The sequence below is a fragment of the Hesperophylax consimilis genome, chromosome 19 (genome assembly GCF_061612785.1).
Source record: "Hesperophylax consimilis isolate HC1 chromosome 19, BYU_Hcon_1.0, whole genome shotgun sequence".
Taxonomy (NCBI): domain Eukaryota; kingdom Metazoa; phylum Arthropoda; class Insecta; order Trichoptera; family Limnephilidae; genus Hesperophylax; species Hesperophylax consimilis.
The window spans coordinates 11227667-11252797 of NC_142854.1; the positions used below are offsets into that span (position 1 = coordinate 11227667).

Genomic DNA, 25131 nt, shown 5'->3' on the forward strand with positions numbered 1-25131 from the left:
GGAAGTGACATCGATTATTCAACATAAACGGTATTTGTTTATGACGTTGATTTTAGCCTTAAATGTTTTTTTTACGACATACGAAATTGGTTAGACAACTGAGCAAATTACCAGCATCGTTGTGGTCTCTTCAGAGACATGCCTTTTCAGGGAACATTATTAATTTTTGACAATTGACTTTCTAACTTTTTGGTTTATTGTAGTTTCTTTATTTTGCAGCAAGAGTCCGTTACTTAAACTCTATACGTGTATTGAAGGTTTTCGGTTTTTGTTTCAAAATATTTTTTTTATAATTAATTGTTTATTGAAGATAATTAAAAGATTACTTATCCTGTTGACAAAATTTCACAAAAAAACAGTGTGCAATGTTTAAGGTAGGTTTAAGAATTCAATAAACTAAAGTATAATAAATAAACAAACACAAAAAAACCACTTAAAAATAAATAAATAGCACTAAATCACTAAGGGCCTTACTAATAAACGTGTTTTAAATTTTACGCAATCAATAAACAACCGTTTACCATACGTTAAATAACCTTTTATGGTAGGAAAATAATAAATTAAATTAAATAACATCATATTTATTTAAAGACTGGCCAAAACAAGGATTTTGAAAATTAAATTTTGCTAAGACTTGTTAACCTAAAACAAATTATATTTTTTAAATAAAAGGAATAAATTATACATTTTAAAATGCTTAATTTTGATAAACGCCCTTTACCTTATAAAACTCTGTTTTTTTAATTTTATTTTAGCAAACTCAAAAGCCATGCTTGGCATCAAAAAACTTCAGAATTCCCTTATTTCAGAATCTAAACCTTGACTAGCGTAGTGGATAGATCTGAATTGAAGGGTTCTCTCTTTATGCTTCAGTGCTAAGGAAATTTTTCTAATATTTTCTTTCATCAATTCCTATTTTTTTCTGATAAAATTTAATGCATTTAAAAAAAAATACAATTTACAACTAAAATAATTTTGCTAAGTAAATTTTAAATGGCACCAAAATGTCTAAAAAGTGTAAATTTTTACTAATAAATTAAATAAATGCAACCAACGTGGAAAAGGAGACTCTTATCAATAGGAGGTCTATAACTAATTAATAATTTATAGAAGAAATAAAACAGTTTAAAATTAAGTCTTAAATTAACAGTAAGTACAAATTTCCTCAAAGTTATTTAGTAACGACATTTTAACTAACCTAACATGACTAAAAGTTTATTGGGGTAAAAAGTGAATATATTTTTGAAATTTTGAATAAATTAATCACTTTTACTAACTTACACAGACTATCAAAGAGAAAATAATATAGAGGAATTAAAAACAACAAGACAGACAGATTAAATTAAATAAAAAACTTAATAAAAGCATGAAAACTATCATTACATTATAGGAGAAGACATTAAAAGCCATCAAGAATCATTAAAAAATATTTTTAAGAAGTGAAAATTACGAGTTACAAAGTCTTAAAGTGATATTATTTACATCGAGGAACCATGAATGCTAATGTACAATCAAATATACAAATAAAGAAAAAAAGGGTAAAAATCAATTGATTTTGTGTTTTATTTACAGTGAAATTTTAAGCGTTAGTGTCCCACATGAGCCAAGGTAATTGATATTTTCCAGAGCTTTTTAAAATATTAAAAAAAAAATTACATCAAATCATAGTAAGGAATAAATCAGAAAGCATATATTTTCAACGAAAATTATAACAAAACACACAAATAATATCATTTGTAAAAAATAACACAACCTTAATAATTAATATAAGTTCTTAGGACATTTATACAACAATTAAACTTACAGGTGACGTACATAAATGAACAATCAAAAAAAAAGTGACATAAAATAATTCAAATGTAACACAACCATAAAATATCTTATGTGAAATGAATAGCTTAATTGATTATACTTATTTAAAAGGTTGCAATAATTATACATGTTTACAAAATTACAAAACTTGTACGATCCAAGGAATGAATATATTGTTCACTTTGGGATGAATAAATTTCGTATCAATATGAAACTGATTGATTGACTACAAACGATTAATTATGTACATACATTTTTATGAAGCTAGTTGAATGAGTGCATGCGCTTCACACTCTTTCAATTCTTAAATAGGTTTGGAATGATTGTGATTGTTTTAAGATTGATTCACTACAAACTTCGTCTTAAACTATTTTCACAAGTATTTATCAATTTATTGACTAATTCTATAGAAATTATAGTCAGATTTTTTACCGAGTGATTGTGGAATGATGAAATGTGAAAATTTTGCTTAGAAAAAGTATTTATCGAAGTAATTCTTGAATGAATTTTGAACAATTGATTCATGATTGATTCACTATTACTTACTGTATTATGATAAATTCTTTACTCACTTCTCGCTTAATAACTTTTTGTGAGTGATTTTATCATATTTGTTTAATATATCATTGATTCACTATTTTTACTACAAATGTAATGAATGTTTTACCTTTATTGGGGATTTTCGAATTTGTAATAATTGTTTTATGATTGATTCAATGGACGATTTTCCCTATTTCGGGAACGAATTGACTGTTTTATGATTGATTCATTAAACAATTATCCCTTTACCCACCTCTCTCGTGAAGGCTACTTGCGTGGGCCTCTTCTTGCTAGCCACACTTGTGGCGGCCGCATCGGACCTCGCCGTGTTGTTGGAGCACGCCGTGGAGGGCCGCTGGTGCGCGGGGCGCGAGGGAGTCCACTCGGCGGGCGTGGCATCGGGGGCCACGCGCGCCACGATCTGGCGTGGCAGCGGCGCGGGGGAGTAGGGTGCGTCGGACAGCGTGGCGTGGGACGTGACGGACCCGCGTGCTGTGCGAGACGCGGGGGGCCTAGGGTCCCCAGGGGCGCGCCGAAATGTTTCTAGAAGGAGTTGGGTACCGCTAGATCTGAAAATAATAAAATCGTTATTAGTGTATGAATGTGAATGAAGCAAGAAGTAAAACAGCATGTCGGTTTGTAATTCATTTGATGATATATTCAATTGCTAAGTGGTTACGATCCTTGACTACAAATCTGAAGGTAGGGATTCAAATTCCTTCGTGCACATGTAAATTTTATTTGACTATTTAGAGTTATTTCAGAAATAATTCATTGAAAAAATATGCACTATATTTTTGGCGCGTTCCAGAGAGTTTGATTATTTCAGTACCATCCTGATGAATTCAGATTCGAAACGTTGGTTGATTCAAATGGCTTTAGCCGTATTTGGTGACCAAATCTGAATAACCGCACATTCTGCCCTTTTCTAATTGGGGTACAACGCACCCTCGTTCGGTATTCCATTAAAAACATGTTTTTGCAAAAGCATCGCCTGCAATAGAGTGTAATGACTAAAAAATGCCTTCATTAATCTACGAGATATTCAAAGATAATTAGAGATATTTTATTATACTTTCTACCTTGAATATAACTCATTTGTCCAAATTAGTGTCAATCGGAAAAGCCTTTGCGCAGACGAGAAGAGTACAGTTGTCATCGCCGCTACAAACCAAATCGCTGGCAATTTCCGCTAAATTGATTTCTCGGAATCGTTCTGGCGAGATTCGATTTGAATTCACTCCTCGCAATGAACATTTTTCTGTTTTATTTGAGAGAAAACCAGCCTATTACGAAATCCAGGCCAACCAACAGAATAATGATTATGACGTCAAATGGCAAGTATAAAATTCCTGTCATCGTTCAGCTTCCTGGCATCGTTCTATTTTCAAATCTATTTAATGAGTTATTGAAAAATACACAACTGCCAATATGGCGTCTAGTCTATTGTTTACAGTTTATTTTACATTAAATTTCAATAAACCACTGCAGCTAATGATTGATGTCCAAAGGTTTTGTTATCTTTTGTCAGTCACTTTTACTGATTGGTTTATAAATGTTTTACTTTTTAATGAGCAATAAACAACTTGAACTCTTGTATTTATTTCTTACTGTTGAGGAAAACGGCTGTACGGCATTTTTTTTACAAAATTAAATTTTTGAATACCCAACCAAACTGAATTTTTTAAATCATAACTTAGACGAATTGTAGATATTTTATGATTTGTATTTGAAAAGGCTATTAAATAATACGCTTTTTCCCAATTTTAGAGGCAACTCTGGCATTTTTTCTGAGTAAACGTTGAACCCCTGCTTCTCTTCATAGAAAAGTCGCAATTGAGGTGACTTGGTCATAAAATGTTAAGAATGCCAGAAGATAAAATTCCGCTGAAAATTCTGGGTGCTATTTTATTGGGTAGACGTCCACTGGACCGCCCCAGATACAGTTAGAAGAATCAACTCCAGAATCTGTGCGAAAAGAGGTTGGGCCTTAAGTGGACGAAAGCAGCTGAAGTAGCTCAAAGCAAGGACGCCTGGAGACGCCTGGTCGATGCGATGAGTCGCCGACACAAATAGGATAGTGGGAAGAAGATAGATTATGTCAATCAACTCACTTGATAAGTGTGAGAACTTGACTTTCCGGCATGGTGACCACGTTGTGCCTATCTACGAAGACGATATAATCTCCAGGGTAGAGACCAGCTCTCTCTGCAGCCCGTCCAGCGTCCACGCGCTCTACGCGGGGAGGCCTGGTCCAGAGCACGGAGAAGCCGAACCCTTGGTCTAGCCCTCGGTCGAGTCTGAAAAGAAAAACAAGATTAGTATTGATTGAAGACAGTGACAAAGATTTGGAAACCGTCAAGCCATTTCTTCTCAGAGGCAAGCAAAGCTTAAGAAAGGTAACGTTGCTGTTTTGGTGTGGCTCTTGACATGACCCAACACAAGTATTTATCAAGTGCATACCGATTTCTAAAAGATATCATTACTAGCGCTCTCTATCTCCTTTCGTACCATTTATGAATATCTTTGGGTGATAAGTGATAGTCTTACAAAGCTTGCCAGACAATCCACGCAAATAATATATATAAATAAGTTAATAGTTTGGTGCCAACCAAAGAAAATGGCGAAAAAAAATGAAAAAGAAATTTGATATGGTTTAATATCTAAAGAGATGGTTTAAAATAAACGAGGGCCACCAAAAATCACCAAAGTAAAGGATAATATAAGTGAATAAAAGGGAAGAGAAATTCATAGCTGGTTGGCAGAAGACTTAAGACTTATAATAAGATCGCTTTAAAAACTGATGGTTGTGTCGGTTTGATGCCTACATCTTTATCAATTGGTTTGATACGCAGTTGAATTGCCTAAAAATATGCGTCCCTAGTTCCTTCCAATTTCAACTCCAATTCCCGTAACCGAACTCGAACCACAGACAAACCTCAGTGTATGCAAATTTGTTCTTATTGGTGAACGCAACGCAAATATTCGAAAATTGGTCGAGTATCGCTCACGCACCACAGCAAAACGATAGTTTCATGAATCCTGCGGCAGTCAATCTGTGTGTCATTATCGAAAGAAGAGGCATTGAGAAGCAAGTAGCGGATAAGTCGGTAAGTCTGTGGCATTCCCAAAACTTTCCTTTCTAAACCCTGCATTATTAGGCAGCTCAATGGTATTGTTTGAAAAGTATTCAACCAACGCAACTAACTGCCAATAATCTGCTAAACTTAAAACAGCGTCATGTTTTACATTTAAAACTCGACGTTAAAAGGCATTAGTAGAAGAGTCGACTAAAAGTGGAACGAGAATCGACTTAGATCTCTTTCTGAAAGGTGGACTGCGACATTCACAAAAATACTTCTCTGAAATTCAAATGCAACATTGTTATCAAATGGATTTTCTTATATTTGAAAGTCCCCGCTAAACGCGCGCCGATTCAAGGCCCGTTTTGGCTTTTGGACAAAGTGTGATTATCAGAAAAGCACGAAAATCATGTTTTTATGCTCGTGAACTGATCACAATTTGATAGGAGGCTGAAGCAGTCCTAAAATCGGCATTTAACGGGAACATTTCTAATGGAAAACAAAAACCAAATCGCCTATTGGCCATTTGTTGACTATGTTACATTTGAATTTTATGAAACATGCCAACCTATGTGATTTAGAAATCTGGAAGAATCTTGAAGTCTTACCTTCTAGTGGTGGTGAACGGAGTCCTCCCTGATCGTCCTCCAGCAGAGGCTTTCCTCTGAACGGCGGCAGGTGCTGCGTCAGGACCCTCCAGAGGGTCTAGTTCCAGGTATCTCAGAAAAAGGTGATCGTCTGCCTCTCGTTGCTGAAGGGCTAGGCGGGCAGCCAGAGCAGTGCCTGGAAAGAAAGGGTTGCTTAAAATTGGGCTCGATTTGTGGAAGAAGTTACGCAGTGGAAGCCCTGGATGTCTTAGCCGTTTATATGGTAAATCTACTGATTACTGGCCGCTTGTTGAAGGATAGCTTTTTTCTAATGAATTTCATGTCTAAAATGGTAGATTTTGTTGTAACTCCCGGATTGTCTCACAAACTCTTTTAATAACATGCAGGGGTCAACAAAATACTTTCGACTCTAAAAGTTCTAAAAGTCTAGTAAGTTTTTTTAAATTGCGATCGGAACCTTAGGTTACACAAAGGTGCATATTTTAATTCTATTCTAGATTTGAATATAAAGCTTGATATTTTTTCTTTCTTAGAAATATGACTTAATCGCCGTTTAAATCATATTTAAACGGTAACCGTCAGAACAGTAAAAGAAGATACAGTGATTTCTGTGAGATCATTTGAGTTGTTCCCAAAAGCGAACAAATTAGCGTGAAGGGTTAAACTAAACTCTAGCATATAGCAGAATTAAGTAAACACGGTGCAATTTGCAAAATAATTTTTTTTATTTATTTTGAAGGTTACATCACATCAATGTAGATAATAATGAAAAATTAAAGAAGAAGATAATATTTAAATATAAGCTAACCATGAAACATAAAAAACAGCTACTGATACTACAAACTGTCGTTTATATATCTTTAAGTACCTAAATATTTGGATCGCAATTTTGGAAAATATTCAGGTCTCGGTAGTTATTTATTTCATTTATTTATTACAAGATATATCTATATATATATCTTCACTAAATAATTAAAATACCTTAGTGAAAACCTATTATTGGTTAAATAATTTAACACTTACTACACCATACCTTGTAATGATTATAACTGTTGGTTTTCCAAATAAAATAAAATAAAATAAGATAATACATCACAAAAACAATAACAAAGTTATAATGTATTATTCCCAGTGAGTTTACAAAACTTATTTCGGGAAAGACAACATTAGATTACAATTGCAATCACATATACGATTGACAAGACAACGTAAATACATTAAACTAAATAAATGCAGATGTTATTATAGAGTTCCAAAGAAAGATGGTGTAAGTCATTAATAAAACTGCTGAGGAAATAGTTTTTAAGAGCTTTTGCCAATGTTTTTTTGTTCTTTGCCGGAAGTTTTAGATTACTAATTGTTTAGTTAATTGGTAGATTATTGTCGCGGTAAGACAGAGGTGCTGCGTTGGGTCCCCGTTGCCACCGTTACTTGTTTATTTTCTGTTTGATTTTTCATTAAGATTTGTTAATAATATATTATCTTTAAATGAGGTGGACGTTATTTTGAAGAATGTTAAAGTGCTGTAGAAATGTGCTGTGAAAATGATAAGGACATTGACGGAGTGATTGCCGGATATTCAATTAATGGAAGGCGAAACAAGGTAGCCGCTTTTACAAAGACATCAAAGTAAACGAGTCTAGAAGTCAAATAAAAAGTTTTGTTTCTGAACATTAAAAAAATCAAACCATAAAAGACAAAGTTTTTTTTTACTAAAATAAATCTATTTTAAAATGTCTTTTAAAACTGTTTTTTGGTTTTACTGAGGATTTTACCATCCTTTCTAATTACTGGAATCAATCGCGCTAACAACTTCACCAAATGTCGATCGGGTGGGACCGATATTTATTTTGTATTTATTTATTTATTTATTTAATTCAAAAAACAGTTTTTACATAAAAAGCATACTCTGCACATCTCACTAGGGCATTCCTGTATCAAGATGTGCAGCTTTACAATAATATCATTTAAAAAATACATATATGTAAATTTAAAATAATAACAACATTAAATTAAATTTAAACAAAAAAAGAAAAGTTTATGACACGGACGTTTCGAGACCGGTAGACAAAAATAAACAAAATTTTAGTAACAAATGTATTAAAAAAATGTATGAAAAAAATAAAAACAAAAAACAAAAAAAGTCAACAAAAGAAGCATTATTAAGTAAGTTGGCAACAATAATATTCTTCTGTTAATTAAAGTACAAGGTACCTGTGCTGGCTTATCAGACACAAGCATAGGGTAACCATACTAACAATTACAACATGGATAGTATGAATAATAGATTATAAGAAAAAATAAACATAACTAAATAAAAAAAGGTAAATAATAACCGATAGGTAAGTAGATAATATTATAATAAAAAGTAAGTAAGTAAATATTTTAGCTAGATAATAATTAAAGTAAATATTAATACGATAATTAAGTAGATAATAATAATAATAAGTAACATAATAATAAATAACCAAAAGTTATTTTAGAAGTAAATAAGTGCATGCGCAGTAAGTAAATAAGGATTGTATCGAAACAGAGCTTCCACAAGGAATTATGATATAAGCGACAACATGGGTGATCCAAAATCATCATTCTCAGCTAGTACGGAGATTTTGACCATTTTCTTGAATGAATTTAACGAACCTATAGTTTTTTTATATTTTCTCCAAGCATATTATATAGCAACGGAGCTTTATATGAAAAACTCCTTTGTCCGAAGGATGTTCTGGTATACACCGGCTGATACAAAAGAAGAACCCATTCTAGTGCTGCGCACTTGTTGAGATCTTTTAGCAGTAATAGTGTTGTTGAAAAATTTACAGAGAACCTGTATTATGTACAACTGCCTTATTGTCATAATTTTGCTTTCACTATATAATAACTTTGATGGATACATAAAATTTCTCCTATACATTATTTTTAAAATTAATTTTTGCGCAACATTCAAAGGCTCTAAGGTAGTCTTGTTACAAGAACCCCAACAGACAACATTATATGAAAGCATTGATTGAACTAGAGCATAATATACAGTTTTTAATGTAACTTTGTCCAATATGTTTCTTAGATTTTTGAAAATGTAGGCTAGCCTTCTTATTTTGTTTCTTAATGTAGTAATGTGATTGTTCCATTTTAAATTTTTATCAATAATTAAACCCAGGTATTTGATGTTGTCTACTCTTTCCAAAGATTGACAGTTACACTCCTGCACACAACAATGTATTTTTAATGAACGTTCCAAAGATGGTTGATTTACAGAGGAAATGCTAAAAGTAATATATTTAGTTTTGTTCATGTTTAAGGTTAACAAGTTTTGATCAAGCCAATTTTTGACTGCCCTTAATCCTGCCTCGCACTTAGCATACGTTTCGTTCCACGTGTCAGCAGCAAACACCAAGACAGTGTCATCTGCAAATACAATTGAAGATCCAGAAAATTTCAGTTTACAGAGGTCGTTAATATATAACAAAAATAGAATTGGACCCAGAACACTACCTTGAGGAACACCATATACAATTGATTTATTTGAGCTAATGTGATCATTAATTATTACTCTCTGTGTTCTATTTTCAAGATATGATCTGAACCAATCTAAAGATTTATTAACAATACCCATTGAACTGAGTTTTTTTAAGAGTAAACCGTGGGATACGGTATCAAATGCCTTAGACAAGTCTAAAAAGACGGCCATTGCTTTATTGCCAGTATCAAGAGCTTCTACGACTGTGGTGATCATTTTTAATGCAGCATCACTTGTTCCCATGTTCTCTCGGAAGCCAAATTGATTATCTGAGAGAATTTCATATCTTTTTACATAAGACATCAACCTAATTTTAGCTAATTTCTCTATTATTTTTGATAACGTATTTAGCAAGGAGATAGGTCGATAGTTATTTACATCTTTGTTATCTCCTCCTTTAAATAAAGGAATAACTTTGGAATTTTTGCAATGATTAGGGAACAAGCCATTCTCAAAACTAACATTTACAATGTGTGTAATAGGTATTACTAGTTCAGAAGCATTTTGTTTGTAGACCATTGCACTTATATTGTCATTTCCACTCGAAAAACCTGATTTTAGCTCATTAATCACATTTAAAACTTCATTACAATTCGTTGGTTTGAATTCAAAGCAGGCATTTTGCATAGATTGTGTTGGATTATAATTTTTTACTAAAGATTCTTCACTGGTGTTATTTGCACTACACAAAAGATTAGCAAAATTTTGACCTATATCACTAAAAAAATTATTCACATGGTTAGTAATGACTGTTGGATTATCATTTATGGATACAATGTTATTATTTACTTTCAGTTTATTTATGGGCACTGATTCCTTTTGCAAATCCAATGCTTGTTTTATTATTTTCCATTCTTGCTTTATGTTTCCTTTTACCTCGTGAAGCTTCCCTTTATAATATGTCTGTTTGGTCGTTTTTATAATTTTAGAACACCAATTTCTGTATTTTTTATAATGTGCAAACAGTTCGATATTATTTGGTTCTTTACGACAAATCTTGTGTAATTTGTCACGTTTAATGAGGCAGTTAACAATTCCAGAAGTTATCCATGGTTTCAAGTGCTTTTTATTACAATGGATTCTCTTAGTATATGAGCAATTTCCAATATGTAATTTTAGACGTCTTATGAAATTATCAGCTGCAGTATTGACATCACTGGTGGATAAGACTGTATCCCATGTTTCCTCTTTCAGTGTCGAATTTAGTAGGTCATTATCCACAGTTAGTCTAAGCTTTACGTCTATTTTTTTTGATTTTGTTACTCTGGATTTAGGATATTTCAATAATGTAGCAAAATGGTCTGTAATACTGGTCCTGAATACAGCACTCTGAGGATCGTCTTTTGACTTAACCATAATGTGATCAATACAACTCTCAGTACTTGATGTTACTCTAGTCGGTGAAATAATTAATGGTTTTAGACCGTGGTAAATCAAAAGTGAAAGATATTGTTCACTTTTTATGCTGTTCATATCCAAAATATTTATATTTATATCACCACATAAAATCACTTCATGGTTATGTGTTGATACAGAACGTAGTAAGTCATTTAGGTGGTCAAGAAAGGTATCAATGTGTGCTTGAGAAGGAGATCTATAAACTGCTAAAACACATACATTATAAGGTAGTTGTAATTTAAGACAGTTGGCATGTGGAATAGTTATTTCTTCAACAGAAATGTATATATTTATATTTTTAATGATTCCTTTATTCAGTTGTTTTTTTACATTTGTATTTTAAAGTGTCTTACAAAACTGATTAGTATTCAGTTTGATTGTAAGAAATCTCCCATTTTTACAACTTTTCTTTATGCAAAGGTATTATCAGTATTTTTTGTTCTAACTAATTTTAATTTTTAATTTTATACAAATCTATTTTAAGTACCTCTTTTTCTACAATGGTCGTATATTTTATTAGTTACAATACATGACAATACAGTGTTATAGCAGTTACGTATTGCAATATGATCAAAACATGATTTAACATTTTTTCCATATGTGAACTGTGGTAATGTCATCTAATCCGTGTATTTATCGGATATCTGGAAGTGTGTTGATTTCCGCATCGAAGATTTGCATTCATTCACTAGTATGAACGTTCCTCTATTGAAAGAATGCCAATTAACAAATTATTATTGGTTGAGGGTTGGATTCCCGTCGGCGGCTTTTTTCTGTTTATATAATTGTTTTACGATTATAATTGTTGATTTTATTGCATAAAAAACCTTGTCTTGTAAACATAAGTTTATCTTAAAAAAAAGAAAAACATTAGACGCTAAGCAAACAACAATTTGGCTCATAATACTCACTTCCAAAACGTGTCATTTATTGAAGCTTTCTTTCTCCGTGTTCAACCGCAGAACAAGGATCATCAAAAATTAAAACTCACAGCCCATTACCTAAATTCAAAGCAATTACCCAACTGTGGGTTTATTGAATTTTAAAACACTCCACCTGAAAAACATCATTCACGCAAATTGGCACAGCTCACCGGAGAGTTATTAATTCACACTGAAATTATAATAAAACCACCCCACTGGGTATTTCTATCTCTGGGCAAAGCATTAAAACGAATTTGAACAGTTGGGAGAACAGACAGCCTCTGGATTGTAGCCAAAATGAAAAGTGGAGTTGAGAATTCAATTCTCACACGAATGTTGTACTCCTGTGTTCAAAAAACCGAAAATTTGGCCGAAATCTCGTATGCAGAGAAAGTTTTTACTGATGCAGACAGATATTTGTGTGCTGCTGTTTTGTTTTTTAACTGTTCCTTTAATAACTTTTCAGACAAATGCTGTCGACTAACATAAACTTAATTTGTCAAATTGTGATTACCTAACTGCTCAAATTTGTGGCCGTGAAAATCAATTGATTGATTACGAAAATAATTTTCTGGAATTTTTATTCCCGTCGAGAATTTTACAACAGGAAAATGGAAAGCATCAATTTTCGCTAACGTAGAAAGGTAGAAAATCTGATTAAAAATGTGAATAATTTAACATACCAAAAATTTCGAGTTCGCCAAAAGGGTACGAAATGTTACAAATATGAATTATTGTAGATTTCGATAATACTTGTAAAGCACGAACATTTGTCGTAAAGCTGTATTTATATTTGTTTTAGAGAGTTGTTTATTGTCGAGCATTTAAATATGTATTTTAAAAATCGATTTACTAAAGAAAAAGCCGGACATATTGCCGGAAACCTAAATTTATTCATAATTAAAAATCCATATTTAAATAATTAGAGAAAGCAAAAGAAAATTCCTTTTCTATTATTTGCCATTAGGTCAAGTTATTTAGTTATCTTATACGACTCTAAAAAAAACTCTAGTATCATTTATAGTTATAGTCCATTAATAGTGTCTACATTTGAGTACTTAAAGAAAACCCCAGGATCAATAACTTTTTTAGAAATGAGGTCAAATGTCAATATATGGAGGTTATTAGATGATTTTATGTCTCCACTGGGCTATAAGGGGAATTCTATCCAGACAGCTATGATATCCATTTGATAGGCAGCTTTCAGTTAAAGGTTTTGGGGTGATACATGTCAATGCTAATGACAAGCATGCTAGTAGCAATCTTTAAATAAATTATAACATACCAACATTCATGAACTTGCGTTCAAACACACACCAAACGGCAAGTATTCTACAGACAAGCTTATAAATCAAGATAAGACCAACATGAAGCGCGTAACGAATGAAAAGCATGCTAGTATCAATATTTAAAGCGTACATAAAACTTAGGTCGAAATGTCGAAAGATACGTATGCTAGTGTGAAATAGGAAAGCCGAAGAAGAGCACACAAGCATGCCAGTGAAACGCTATGTTGGTAAGAATTTTTCATGCATCCACAAGCAAAATCTCTCAAATAAACAAATTTTGAATTACATACACGTATGCCCATTTATTAGCATGCAAGTGACAAGATGGTAAGAAGAAGCATATAGCATACCAGCATCCATCTGGTCGAGCTGAAGGGCCGGAGCGGCGGCCGGCGCGGCCATGGCGGTTGCGGTGCGGTTGCGGCGCGGCCGGGCCGCATGCAGCCGGAACGGGCCCACGAGCGCACGCCTACGCGCATGCCGCACCGGGAATGACATACATCCTAGGAACTCGCTGCGTCTGGAATTAACAAAGTACTAAGTTAGTTTGACGGAAAATCAAGAAAAAAATTAAAAAACATTGTGATTTGAGGGAGTCGGAACGTAAAGTCTTCTGTAGCTCTAGAAACTAGAAGCTTGTAAAATAGCATGCTAAAGAAGCATCAATGACTGCCACCTAAGAGAAGTGTAAAAAGATGTGATTCTATTAAAAACACAACCAATGAAATAAATCATCCTTGTGTTAAGAAATGAACAAAAAACATAATATTAAAATACAATGAAAAGACTGAAAACAACAACATAAAAGTTAATCATGACACGTCAAAAATAATCTTTCATAGGCTTTTATGTGAATTCAGCTCGCAATATTGAAAACGTCCACTTTTAATATTGTTATCACATGGTTTGTTCAAGCAAGAATTTTGTTTACAGTTTGTTACACATTAATCCATTTTAAATAGGATGGAAGAGTGTTTGGAGCGCGCAGGCGCATTAAATTAAATTATGATTACATTAAAATATGTTTTATTTTATTGTGATTTAATGTTATAACAAAAAAATTTGATAGTGTTATTATGAATAGCATATAAATATAACACTCGAATAACATCAGGCGATCCAAAAAATAGTAAATTTTATAACGGCATGATGGCACGACGGCAAAAAAAAGAACAATATTTAAATATGTTTTTTCACGAAATTTTCCTTGTCAAAACTTACTTTTTTTACTGGCGAACCTGCCGCTTAAAATTATAACTACGGCGGAATTTCTTCGGTGAGTTAAGAGAGGTTCTGGTTTTGGTCTCCGTGAGGTCACAGGTAAATGTTGTAATGATATTTCAGTATGAATTAGGGTCTTAATTTTTTGGTTCCGGTCGCCTGCAAACCGAAATGAACCTTACGGTTGGTTAAAATTGAGGGGCAGAGTGGTCATTTTTTGCCTGCAGACCCCCTATTTAATTTTTTGCGCGAAGGCTACGCGGAATTTACCCGAAGCACACTATTTGAATTCGACCAATCAGAGGGCCGAAACCGTCCAGTCGGACATATTATTGGATTAAACATTAAATAATATACCTAGATTAGAAATATATGAAACTAATGATGTCTGTGTCAAGATGCGCGTACGAAATAGTACCTTTATGTATTATTTGATTTTGTCTGTTTATTTTTCAGACGTTTGTATGCCATTTCTTTGCAGATATTTCATAAGACATTTTTCTTTGATTGATCAAAAAATAACAAACCAAAAAACTCTTTACAAATTTTCATCGTTGAAAAACAACTCGGCGATAAAACTGTCAAATAATAATAATGGCCTCAATGTATCCAGAAATAGCTCATAGACAGAGAATAAGCGTAAGAATAATTTATTACTTTGATCAAAAATAGGTTTGACTGCTCAAGAAATTGAACAGTTGCGTGGCAAGCACTGTAAAAGGGCTGTGATTAATAAATTATCTGAATCAAAGCCTCAACGGTACACTGACCAGAAACTCTATAATAAGCACTCGTTCCTAATAGTTGATGACGGCAGAATTATAACGAATATATTGTTCGACTCGTCCGGTTACAAGTACAAAAAAGGTGTGATAGAAACAAGAAGAGATATGGCATGGAAGCTTACAGACCGTAGCCAAAGACCATCCGACCAAAGCGGTTATAAGTTTGGTGTGTAGGTATATACCATAGAATAAGTACCGTATTGGCGTGTTTCGTAATCCAAATATTTGCCTAATTGAAGCTTAAATTACCAATACAAAACTGTGTTTACGAAATTTAAATAGGGTCTACGATGTTAGGCGAGTGTAAGTGAGAAAAGTGCTGGGCGCTGGGCTATGGGACGTTTGTTTTTATTACTAAGGAGATAAAGCATCAAAGACCAATTTTTGTACCAGTAACGATAAGTATGCTATCCGACTTCTAACAGCAACAAAGCGGCTTTTCATAATTTCAGTGAGAGTTTATTACAAATCCCCTTCGTTCTTTTGATAATACTTTACCAGATTCCAATGTTCTAATTTATATCCAAAAATCTTCCAGGAGTCTCCCAAAAATGAGACTACTCTTCAAAATTGACCTAATGATTTCTACACCTCAAAACCAATGATATTCTTTCGTCGTATGATCGAAATACTGGTAGATTTTATTCATTTGTTGATTAGTATGTGTAATTTTTATGAAAACATCCCCACATACCCCCATTTTAAAATACAATCAGGTCCAATGGAAAAAATTCAACACAAATTCCTATGACACAATATTTTTTAACTCGGTATTCCCATTGAAAGCATAAACTATGATTACTTAATGAAAAAAAAAATTAAAACTCTCAGATCGAAGAATTATATCCGGCTTAGTATTTATGTTCAAAATTGTAAATGGTAGTGTAGACAGCCTTGATTTAATTAACCTCATTGAATTTCATGTACCCATAAGAGCTACTCGTTCTAAAACCCTGTTTAATTGTAAAAATTCTAAGGACGGGTTGTTTCGGAGAATTTGAACAATTCATCAAATTTCAACGTTCATTTTCGGGGTCTGTGAAAGTCCTATGCAAGTTCTCTTAATATATCATGATAGGTTATTGGCTTGACAGAACTGAAATTAAAACAGAACTTGAAAAAATCTTTCGCGGAACTGGAAAATGAACGTTGAAATTTGATGAATTGTTCAAATTCTCCGAAACAACCCGTCCTAAGACTGAGCATTTCAAACACTCGCTTTTACCTAGATGACATGAAATTAGTAATATGTACGCAGATGTAGTGGATCTGTTTAACTTCACAGAAGCTAGGTACAAAAAGGCTACACTATCATGTATTTTAAATCATTATTAATTAATCCTAAGTCTACTCATAGTATAAATTAATATTCACTTACTAATATGTAATTGTATCTCCTTTTAGAGCTTGTAATAATTTTATACTTTCTGTTGTTAATTGTTCTTTTTGTTTAAATTATTTCTAGTGTTTGATTATGCGTATGTATTCTGTGACATGTAATTATTGCGTTTTGTATATTTATACCGTGGATATTAAATAAATATCTATTAGCTAAATTCATTTGCTAAGAAAATGCGTTCAATCTAGATGAGAAAATAAAATACGCCATTTTCAGGTTAGCGGGTTAACCTATTTGGTATTTGAAAGATTAAAGATAAGGCTTTTTAATTCCCCAAACTGTAGCTGACCTTCGGACCTAATCAGGTCAACTTGTGGCCAACACGCCAGTTTCCATCAATAAACACGATCCGATCTATATTAATGAAATTTATAATGTATTCAATGTAAGCACCTTGAATTCAGGATTGTACCTAGAACATAATGCAGGTAACACCTTACATACGGTCGCGAGTTTTAATTATTTTATAAGTCCAATTTCAGCCATTATTTAAAATAAAACTGAATTTCATTGTATGTTTGCGGCAAGTTGTAAAAGACCTCAACAATTCGGGAATTTTCTCCGTTGTTTTCTCACAAACTCTTTGATTCAATAAATCTCGGGCTTCAACAACTTTTTACACTTGAAGTTTTATTGTGGAAGATTGTGATAGATAGAGGCTATGAGATCTAATTAGAAAGCGGAAGGAATAATCTGGACCCCGACCTTGAGTTCTCACCTTGTTTATTATCCTGATAGACTTATATACAGGGTTTTCCAATAAGAGGTGTATTTTAAATAGCCCGCTATTTCGGTAGATGTTACTTGTGAAGCTGTCATTTTTTGACATTTGACAAGTAGAAACTACGACATTAATAAAAATGGAACGATACACGCTTCAACAACGTATTGAAATTATTAAAATTCACTTGAGTGAATCAAATGCAAATCAACTTGAGTAATGAGGCCCATTTCCACCTCGGTGGCTTCGTCAACAAGCAAAATTGTCGCATCTGGTGCTCGGAAAACCCAAGAGTTATTGTTAAAAAGCCTCTCTTTCTTCAACGTGTAACTGTTTGGTGCGGTTTATGGTCCGGCAGAGTCATCGGACCTTACTTTTTTGAAAATGAGGCTGGAGCAACAGTTACGGTGAATGGGTTGTGCTATCGAGAGATGATTAATATTTTTTTATGGCTAAAATTGGATGGTATTGATCTGGACAACGTTTAGTTTTAACAAGACGGCGCTACGTGCCACACAAGCAACGAAACCATTGATCTTTTACGATTGAGTATAAAAATAACACCTCTTATTGGAAAACCCAGTAGTACCATACATACGTGAGCTCATACACTAATATCAAGAATATTACAGAAATGTTGCTTGAAATGGATTCAGTCGTGTTTAGTGAATAGATCTGAAAAGCCAGGGTACATCCTCACATGCCTCTTCCCATCTCCTCCCCTCCCCACTTCAGCCTCACAAAATACCCCAATTAAGTATGCCATAGTCTTCTATTGGCTCCAGGTTGTTGGGAGCAGTTGAAAATTCAATTTATTTTTATTTTCCAGCAACATTTCCCGATTTAATTACTTTAGACTTTTGTATGGCAATCACAATTAATTCAAATTACTCTTTAAATGCATGAAAACTTTGATCAAATATGTAATTACTATCCTTAACCAATTAAATAATACACGAGAATTATTTTAACTTCGTTGAGAAATGTTATTTATGATAGAATGAAATAATATAAGATGATAATAGAAATAAACACGTTGGCTTCAGTTTACTAATAGACAGAACACTCAGAGAAATATTGTTTTTCTTTTGCCATTGTGTTCGTATTGATTATTGATAAAGTATTTGGAAGCCTTTTTTGTCCAAGCAATTGGAGTACAAGTATCACAAGCAATGATAAAGAGCACGAAAGATATGCCCTATTTCAGCAGATCAATTTTATAAGTTGGCTCATTTCGTAATCTTGGTAGGTTCAATATTAGTTGTCTTTATACCCTTTCACGATACCACCAAACAGTATTGTCTACACGTCGTTCTGAATAATATATGACATGAATAATATTTTAATTTGTTTCATCCGGAATTTTACACCTTTTTTAAAATTTTTTTTTTTACACATTTTTTCAGAAAAGATAAAAATAATTTGGCGTCTTGTCTTATTTTGGACAAATTATTGAATTTTTCAAAGCGTCATAGCTCAATATAAGTTTTAACTGATATTTGCGTTATCATAGAAATTAATTCTACACAGCGAAAACTGTGCAAACTTTCAAGTGGCCAGTGCTCACCATGCGATATTCCAAGATATTTAAGTAATGTATAGTGATTTGTGTTTTCTATATCGGTGTGTTTATAAGGTCACCACAACAAAAATATTTATTTACAGGCCGTGATTATCGGAAAATTGTTGAAAAAACAACCAGCAAAAGTTTTATTACGTGAGCATTATTCGGAGAAAATTTTGAGATAAATAACACGAAGAATACTAGAAATATTGAGGCGAAATAATTGATAGGGTTACGCAAGGAGAAAGTGGTGGAATGGGTTATATGGGTGGTAGATGCGTGGCGCCAGTGAAGAAGAAACGGGAGAAGAAGCGAGTGAAGTAGTAAGAAAACTTCTCCCCCAGGATGAATAGATTCAAATTTGTCTAGAAAAGGGGTCTCACTGAGCGGCCTTGTGGTACGCCGTAAGTATTCGTTTGGCTGCTGAATTTGCGTGATTTAGTTACAAAATTTTATCTCTCTTTGATACGAATATTTTCAGATGCTTTTAAAGGAGGTAGTTTTTCAAATAGATTTGATTTAGGTAGACTGATAAGTAAATTAAAGGTCGATTTGTTTATTTTTCGTACGTATCATCCATTTTTTTTCCAAAACTACATAACCATAAGGTTTTATAAGAAGTGAATGTGAATGGTAGCAGAAGTCGGGGACGCCCGAAGAAGACTTGGCACGACCAAGTGAATCAGATACTTGAGTCGGGCCATGTCAAGAGTCAGAATAATAGAAGAGTATGTATGAGACGATGTATGAATGTGAATGATTAATGGAGTGTTTGCCGGGTTGTTTGGCGGTCCATCCTCTCTGCATACCCCTGAGGGGAAACGGCGTTATGGTAAGTTAGTTAATTTTTGGTATATTTTTTAATATGTATATTATTCATCCGAGATATTAAATAATATTTCAACACCTCCCATATTTAAAAATTGACTAAGCATTTCTGAACAATGTAGGCTTTTAATGAAGATAATGGATTCTTTTGAAATTTGGCGCCGGTTGAATACCCGCGTAGGCTTTTGTGGGCTCTATAGAGAAAGGGTTGTGCAAAGGTACCTTAGGAAGGAAGGTTGTATTGGGGCACCTGCTATTCAAATCTAGCCGCTATTGTGGGAATGAAAGTGCTGAATGGAGGATGCCATTGCAATTTCAAATGGTTTGCAACGCGATGTAGATATTCTGAATAGTGGTCTCTCCATAAAAAAACATAGTGGTTTGACAAAGTATTTGTTTAAAATAACAATATAATATTCTTGTCATATAACTATTATTTAACCATTTAAGAACCTTCTTGCATATCTTTTAATGCCAACAAATTTCTTACGAATAAAGAAAATACATAAATTTTTTTCCAGGTTTCAACCATTGAAATAAGATTGACGCAAGATTTGTCCTTGCAATAGATTAAAGAGAAAAGAGAGATTGGCCATGCAAAATTATTAGGTGGCACAAAAATGTCGCCGACATCGGTCACCCATATTACTGCAAATCGCAATTACGTACAGCGATGCTCCACATTTATTTCTAGCAACACAACAAATGAATGACTTTCGTTGGCTCCGCCGCTTTGATATTTCATGCAGCTTGTTCGTAGTTCGGCAACAGTCAACACGCTTTCATGCCAAATATGCCTTTGTGTCTATTTTCTTAGATCCTAGATCCTATACTCAGAGATCTGCCTACTTCGGATGTGATTCTTTAGATTTAAACGTAATCCTGGGACGAAATTTATTTAGTTCACAAGCGTGATGTCCAATTCCTAATCTATTTTCAATAGTAGCGGGTGTTTGAAGAAAGTATGCCAAAGAAATCGATAACCTAGTTTCAGTTTGACCGAACGCCTTTGCTTCGTGGCCGAAATGCATTATTGATGCTACATTCATTACCGACAAAAAATCAATCGAACCTTCGATTAAATAACATATTTATTACTATTTCACGTCGCACATCATTACCTTTAAAAACTCAGCAAACCTTAGAATACAAAATACCCGATGAGGAATAATTGTATCATTACGTACTTTTTATAATTTGCTGACATTTAAAATACCAACGTTAGACATCCATTCAGTTTCGTATAATTGTGGATTAACTATCAATTTGTCCAATTTGAAGAACTCATCCCACACGATCTAAGGACTGGTTGTTTGACTGTAATTTAACGAATTCTTCAAATTATAAGTTCATTTTCAAGTTCTGTGAAAAACTTTCAAGGTTCTATTCAAGTTCTATTATTTCTATATCACAACGGAATTTGTGATTTCAGTTTTTTGAAGCAACTGGCCTATAATAATATAATAATAGAACTGGAATAGAACCTTCAAAGAATTTGCAAACCAACTTTGAAATTAATTGAAATGAATTGTTCAAATTCCGTGAAAAAATCTGTCAAAAGTGTTCTATTACAAACACTGTCATCATTTTATCTTATTGTCTGACCTCATTCGGGTACAATTTTTTTCAATATTTTAGTATGTATGAGGTATGTACTGCTTTTTTAAATATTTTTTGTAAAACATTTTGACTGATTCGTCTGCCAAAATCTTTCCTTTGTATTTATCTGTTTTTATAAACTGTTTTTACTTTATTCAAGATAATGACGGAGAAATTCTTGGCAGAAAAGAGTACAATAATATTTACGCCTATATAGATTGAAGACTCACAAATATAATATCTATTTTTTCTTGATTTTTTTGAACATTCGGTTGCTATCGCCAATCAAACTGAGCGACCGATAAGGAACGATAGCACAAACTTTGCGTTTCCAACGCAGTTGGGAGTAGTTTTCATTCCGAGTTGCTCAAAACTGAGTCAACTATTTGCATGGAAGCAAATAGGTGACTCAGTTTTCCTATGCGTTGTATTTTCAATGAGAGTTTCGGGTTTTTTTTTCGGTCAAAAATCAAAGCAATCTATCAATGTAAGTAATCTATAATGTGAAGTATTTCATTGTGAACAATGGCAGTTTTCTCAAATGAGCTATTGTGCAATGATCTCCTAAATTTAACAGTTGAACAGTAATTGGACAGTGCACTACCGTATTTGATCGTATATACAAACAGTGCGCCAAGACTCCATAACGAAAAAATCCACCAACAGGAACATGGCGTGCGCCTTCATATGTGCGGATCCCCGAACGCACATTTGAAGCTAAATACGTATATGATATTTCATCGAACATAAATATGGTTACACTCGGTGCCGGAAAGTGAGTCAAGAGCCAAATTTCGCTATTTAAAATTCGCAGAAATATTTTTTGATTTTTTCTGTTTCATTGTGTGAAAGCTTTTAATATTTTTCTATTATTTAAAATAAAATTATTAATTCATAATTTTGAAAATACCAAGTTTTGAAATGCCGAGACGTTACTCAATAAAATCAATGTAGATGAAAATATGATATCAAAAAGCTGACATTATTTTCTTTTTTGAATCACTGTTGACGAAACAGGTAAATAGCTGCATCACTGAAACGCCTACGGTTATTTTCGCTTAGCACGTTTGAAGAAGGCTTTTAAAAAATGAGGTCAGAGCGCCCGAAAAGCTCTACGACAGGAAAAGCAATCAAATAGGCTGCGCGGTAGCGTTTAATTTCCTTCTGTTCTGTGTATGTTTAGAATGTTTTTCTAGGTTTTATTTTTTTCATTTTCAAGTATCCTGACGGTTATCGCATGACTTTGTGAATTCAGGGCCATTCTCGACGAAGTCATTCCACTCGAACAACGAGTGGTTCGACCCAAACAGTCGAAATGACTTTTAACGTTTGGCGAATGTAATTATGTACCTTCGACGAGACTCAAGAATAGAAATGTCGACCAATGTATGTAATTTCTACGGCAATTGCGAGCCGCCCGGATTGGAGAATCGATACCCAGGTCACAAACTTACTTAAGTACAGAGAGAAAATTAAGTTTTGCTAATTTATTAAGAATCTTTTCAAATTATTCTCAATTTTAAAAAAAGGAATTGCAGGCCTTAACGAATGAATTGAAAGGTTTCCTAATAAATACGAATAAACTTTTAGTAAAATACGAACGTATTATCACCATTTTCGAACACGTGTTTAATCACGTTTTTAATCGGATTACCAATAATTTTAAGAAAAATCACTTAATAAATTAGCAAAAATCATTTTTCTCAGTGTACTTAATGTCAAATGCGTATAATATTACACTTCTGAGATTGTAATTCAGAAGGCTACCATGGAATATCGACTTTCTCTTAAATGTAAATACCGCACAAGTGACCCAACTGCTCCCAACCATCTGGAGTGTGTGAGACTATCGTATCCCCGATTTGGCAACATTAAGGAAGAAGGGTATTGCACAGGCAGGGACACTCTTGTGAGGTGTCACATACAAAAAAAAAAAAAAAAAAAATTAAAAACAAAATTAATATATATTTTTTTTTAAATTGGAAGGGGATTGAGATGGGAAGAGTAAGGTGGGGTAGTAACTGTATATTCAGATCTGGTCCCCAAAGACGACTAAAGCCATTTCAAGCAACGTTTCGGCTTTTCAGTATGATTATTATGTATTTGACTCTCCTTGTGATGCGACGTAGATATTAAAGTTAAATGTTCACCGTCCACACAACATCCTCAAAGATGACAGAGGTCAAGCCGATTAAAGCCTTTCTTACACTTGATTACAAGTGATACAACGAGAAGACGTCGGCATTGTAATATTATCGCTTGGAAATAATATTCCGGCCAAGGGATGCCGACGTACTTTGGCACAGATTTCATCTCAGATAAGATGTAATTTCACGGTCACCTACTAACAATGGGATATTTCAGTCTAGTAGGTGGCTACTTTCACCTACTGGGGAGATTAGCGTAGTGTAACTCTTGGCAATAAAACAAATTTTACTTTAATTGTTCGGAATATTTAAAGTATTTCGTTAAAGTTATAAGAGTTTTAACACTTTACAGTTTTACACGTTTCATATGGATTCGGGATGAAAAAAGACTTTTTCTATTTTGGTACCGATTTTTGTACAGTTTAAGAGGTGGGCATTATTTGACATTTCCATCGTAATTGTTTTATGAGGAAATGTTTCTCGTTTATTTTTTTTATTATTCATAACTGATATAACGACTATAATATGTGTTTATTACTGATTGATATCGGTTATTACTGATTGTTATCGGTTATTACTGATTGTTAACGTTTATTACTGACTGTTAACGTTAATTATTGATTGTTAACGCTTATTACTGTTTGGTATTGTGAATTTATTATGTATTTTTAAGGGCAAACGACAGATGCTTTTATGTAATTTATGGTTAAGTTTAAGGTGTTGCCGTTTGTTGTCGATTTAGTACCGTCCCAAAATATTATTTCTTAACTAATGGCAACTATTCAGATATAATATTCGATATTGAAAAACAATGATCGTGTAAGCGAGAGATCGTAGAGAACATATGACGCAAATGTGAATGGTAGAACAAGTTGGGGAGGCCCGAGGAAGACATGGCACGATTAAGTAAATCATATACTGGAATCGAGTCACGTCAAGAGTCAGAAAAAAAGAGTATATATGAGACGATGTATGAATGTGAATGAGGCAAGGTGTGTGTGAAAAGACAGAGTAGTTTGGCTGTCGGTCCTCTCTGCCTACCCCTGTGGAGAAACCGCGTGATGGTTAGTTAGTTATTTATGATCGTGTAATGTTAACCAAAGATTTTCATATGGAATCGATGATAAAAAGAAACTTCGTGTAAAACTTCATTTATTGACAAATTTCACATATTGTCCTCTTTCACTTTGTCTTATAGAAAAATATGTAAAAATTCAATATTGCCGACGGGTGCGGTTCACCTTTTCTGTATTCAAATAAATAACTAAAAAAAAATTTACTACGGTAATGATTTAAAAAAATGAACTTACGTTTGTTATGGCGTGCATTGCATTACTACACACGTGCCTACAGAACCACAGAAATGCATAAAAAGCTGGAATTACTATTCACAATTCCACAACCACGTGTGATCAAAATTTAAAATTACTAAGTTTCCTCGTGTGAACAACAATGTGTTAATTTGAAACTGTACAACAAAACTTCCAACTTTAAAAATAAAGAAAACTGCATTAATAAAGTGTCGACACACATGTAATCAGATTGTAGAGCATTTATCGAGTTAGTGGGGTAGTTTAGAGTACCTGCAAATCACAAAGGCTGTGTTGGATCGATAAAGTCATCATCGCATCGCTTTGTACTTCCTACCAGACCGGAAGCTCCCTTGTTCACAACAACCTTTCGTTAGCTTGGTTATTCGT

At 33.5% G+C, this 25131-nt stretch overlaps 1 protein-coding gene across 1 annotated transcript in view; it reads right to left on the reverse strand.

Moving 5' to 3' along the window:
* The window catches only part of PsGEF (Protostome-specific GEF), an 88537-nt gene that overhangs the window by 42132 nt on the left and 21274 nt on the right, over positions 1-25131 (reverse strand). The window contains exons 4-7 of the mRNA XM_089643391.1: positions 13518-13687; positions 6044-6218; positions 4467-4652; positions 2606-2921 (exon numbers count right to left, since the gene is read on the reverse strand). Of these exons, the coding sequence (XP_089499517.1) occupies positions 2606-2921; positions 4467-4652; positions 6044-6218; positions 13518-13687 (847 nt within the window). The remainder of the gene's footprint in view (positions 1-2605; positions 2922-4466; positions 4653-6043; positions 6219-13517; positions 13688-25131) is intronic.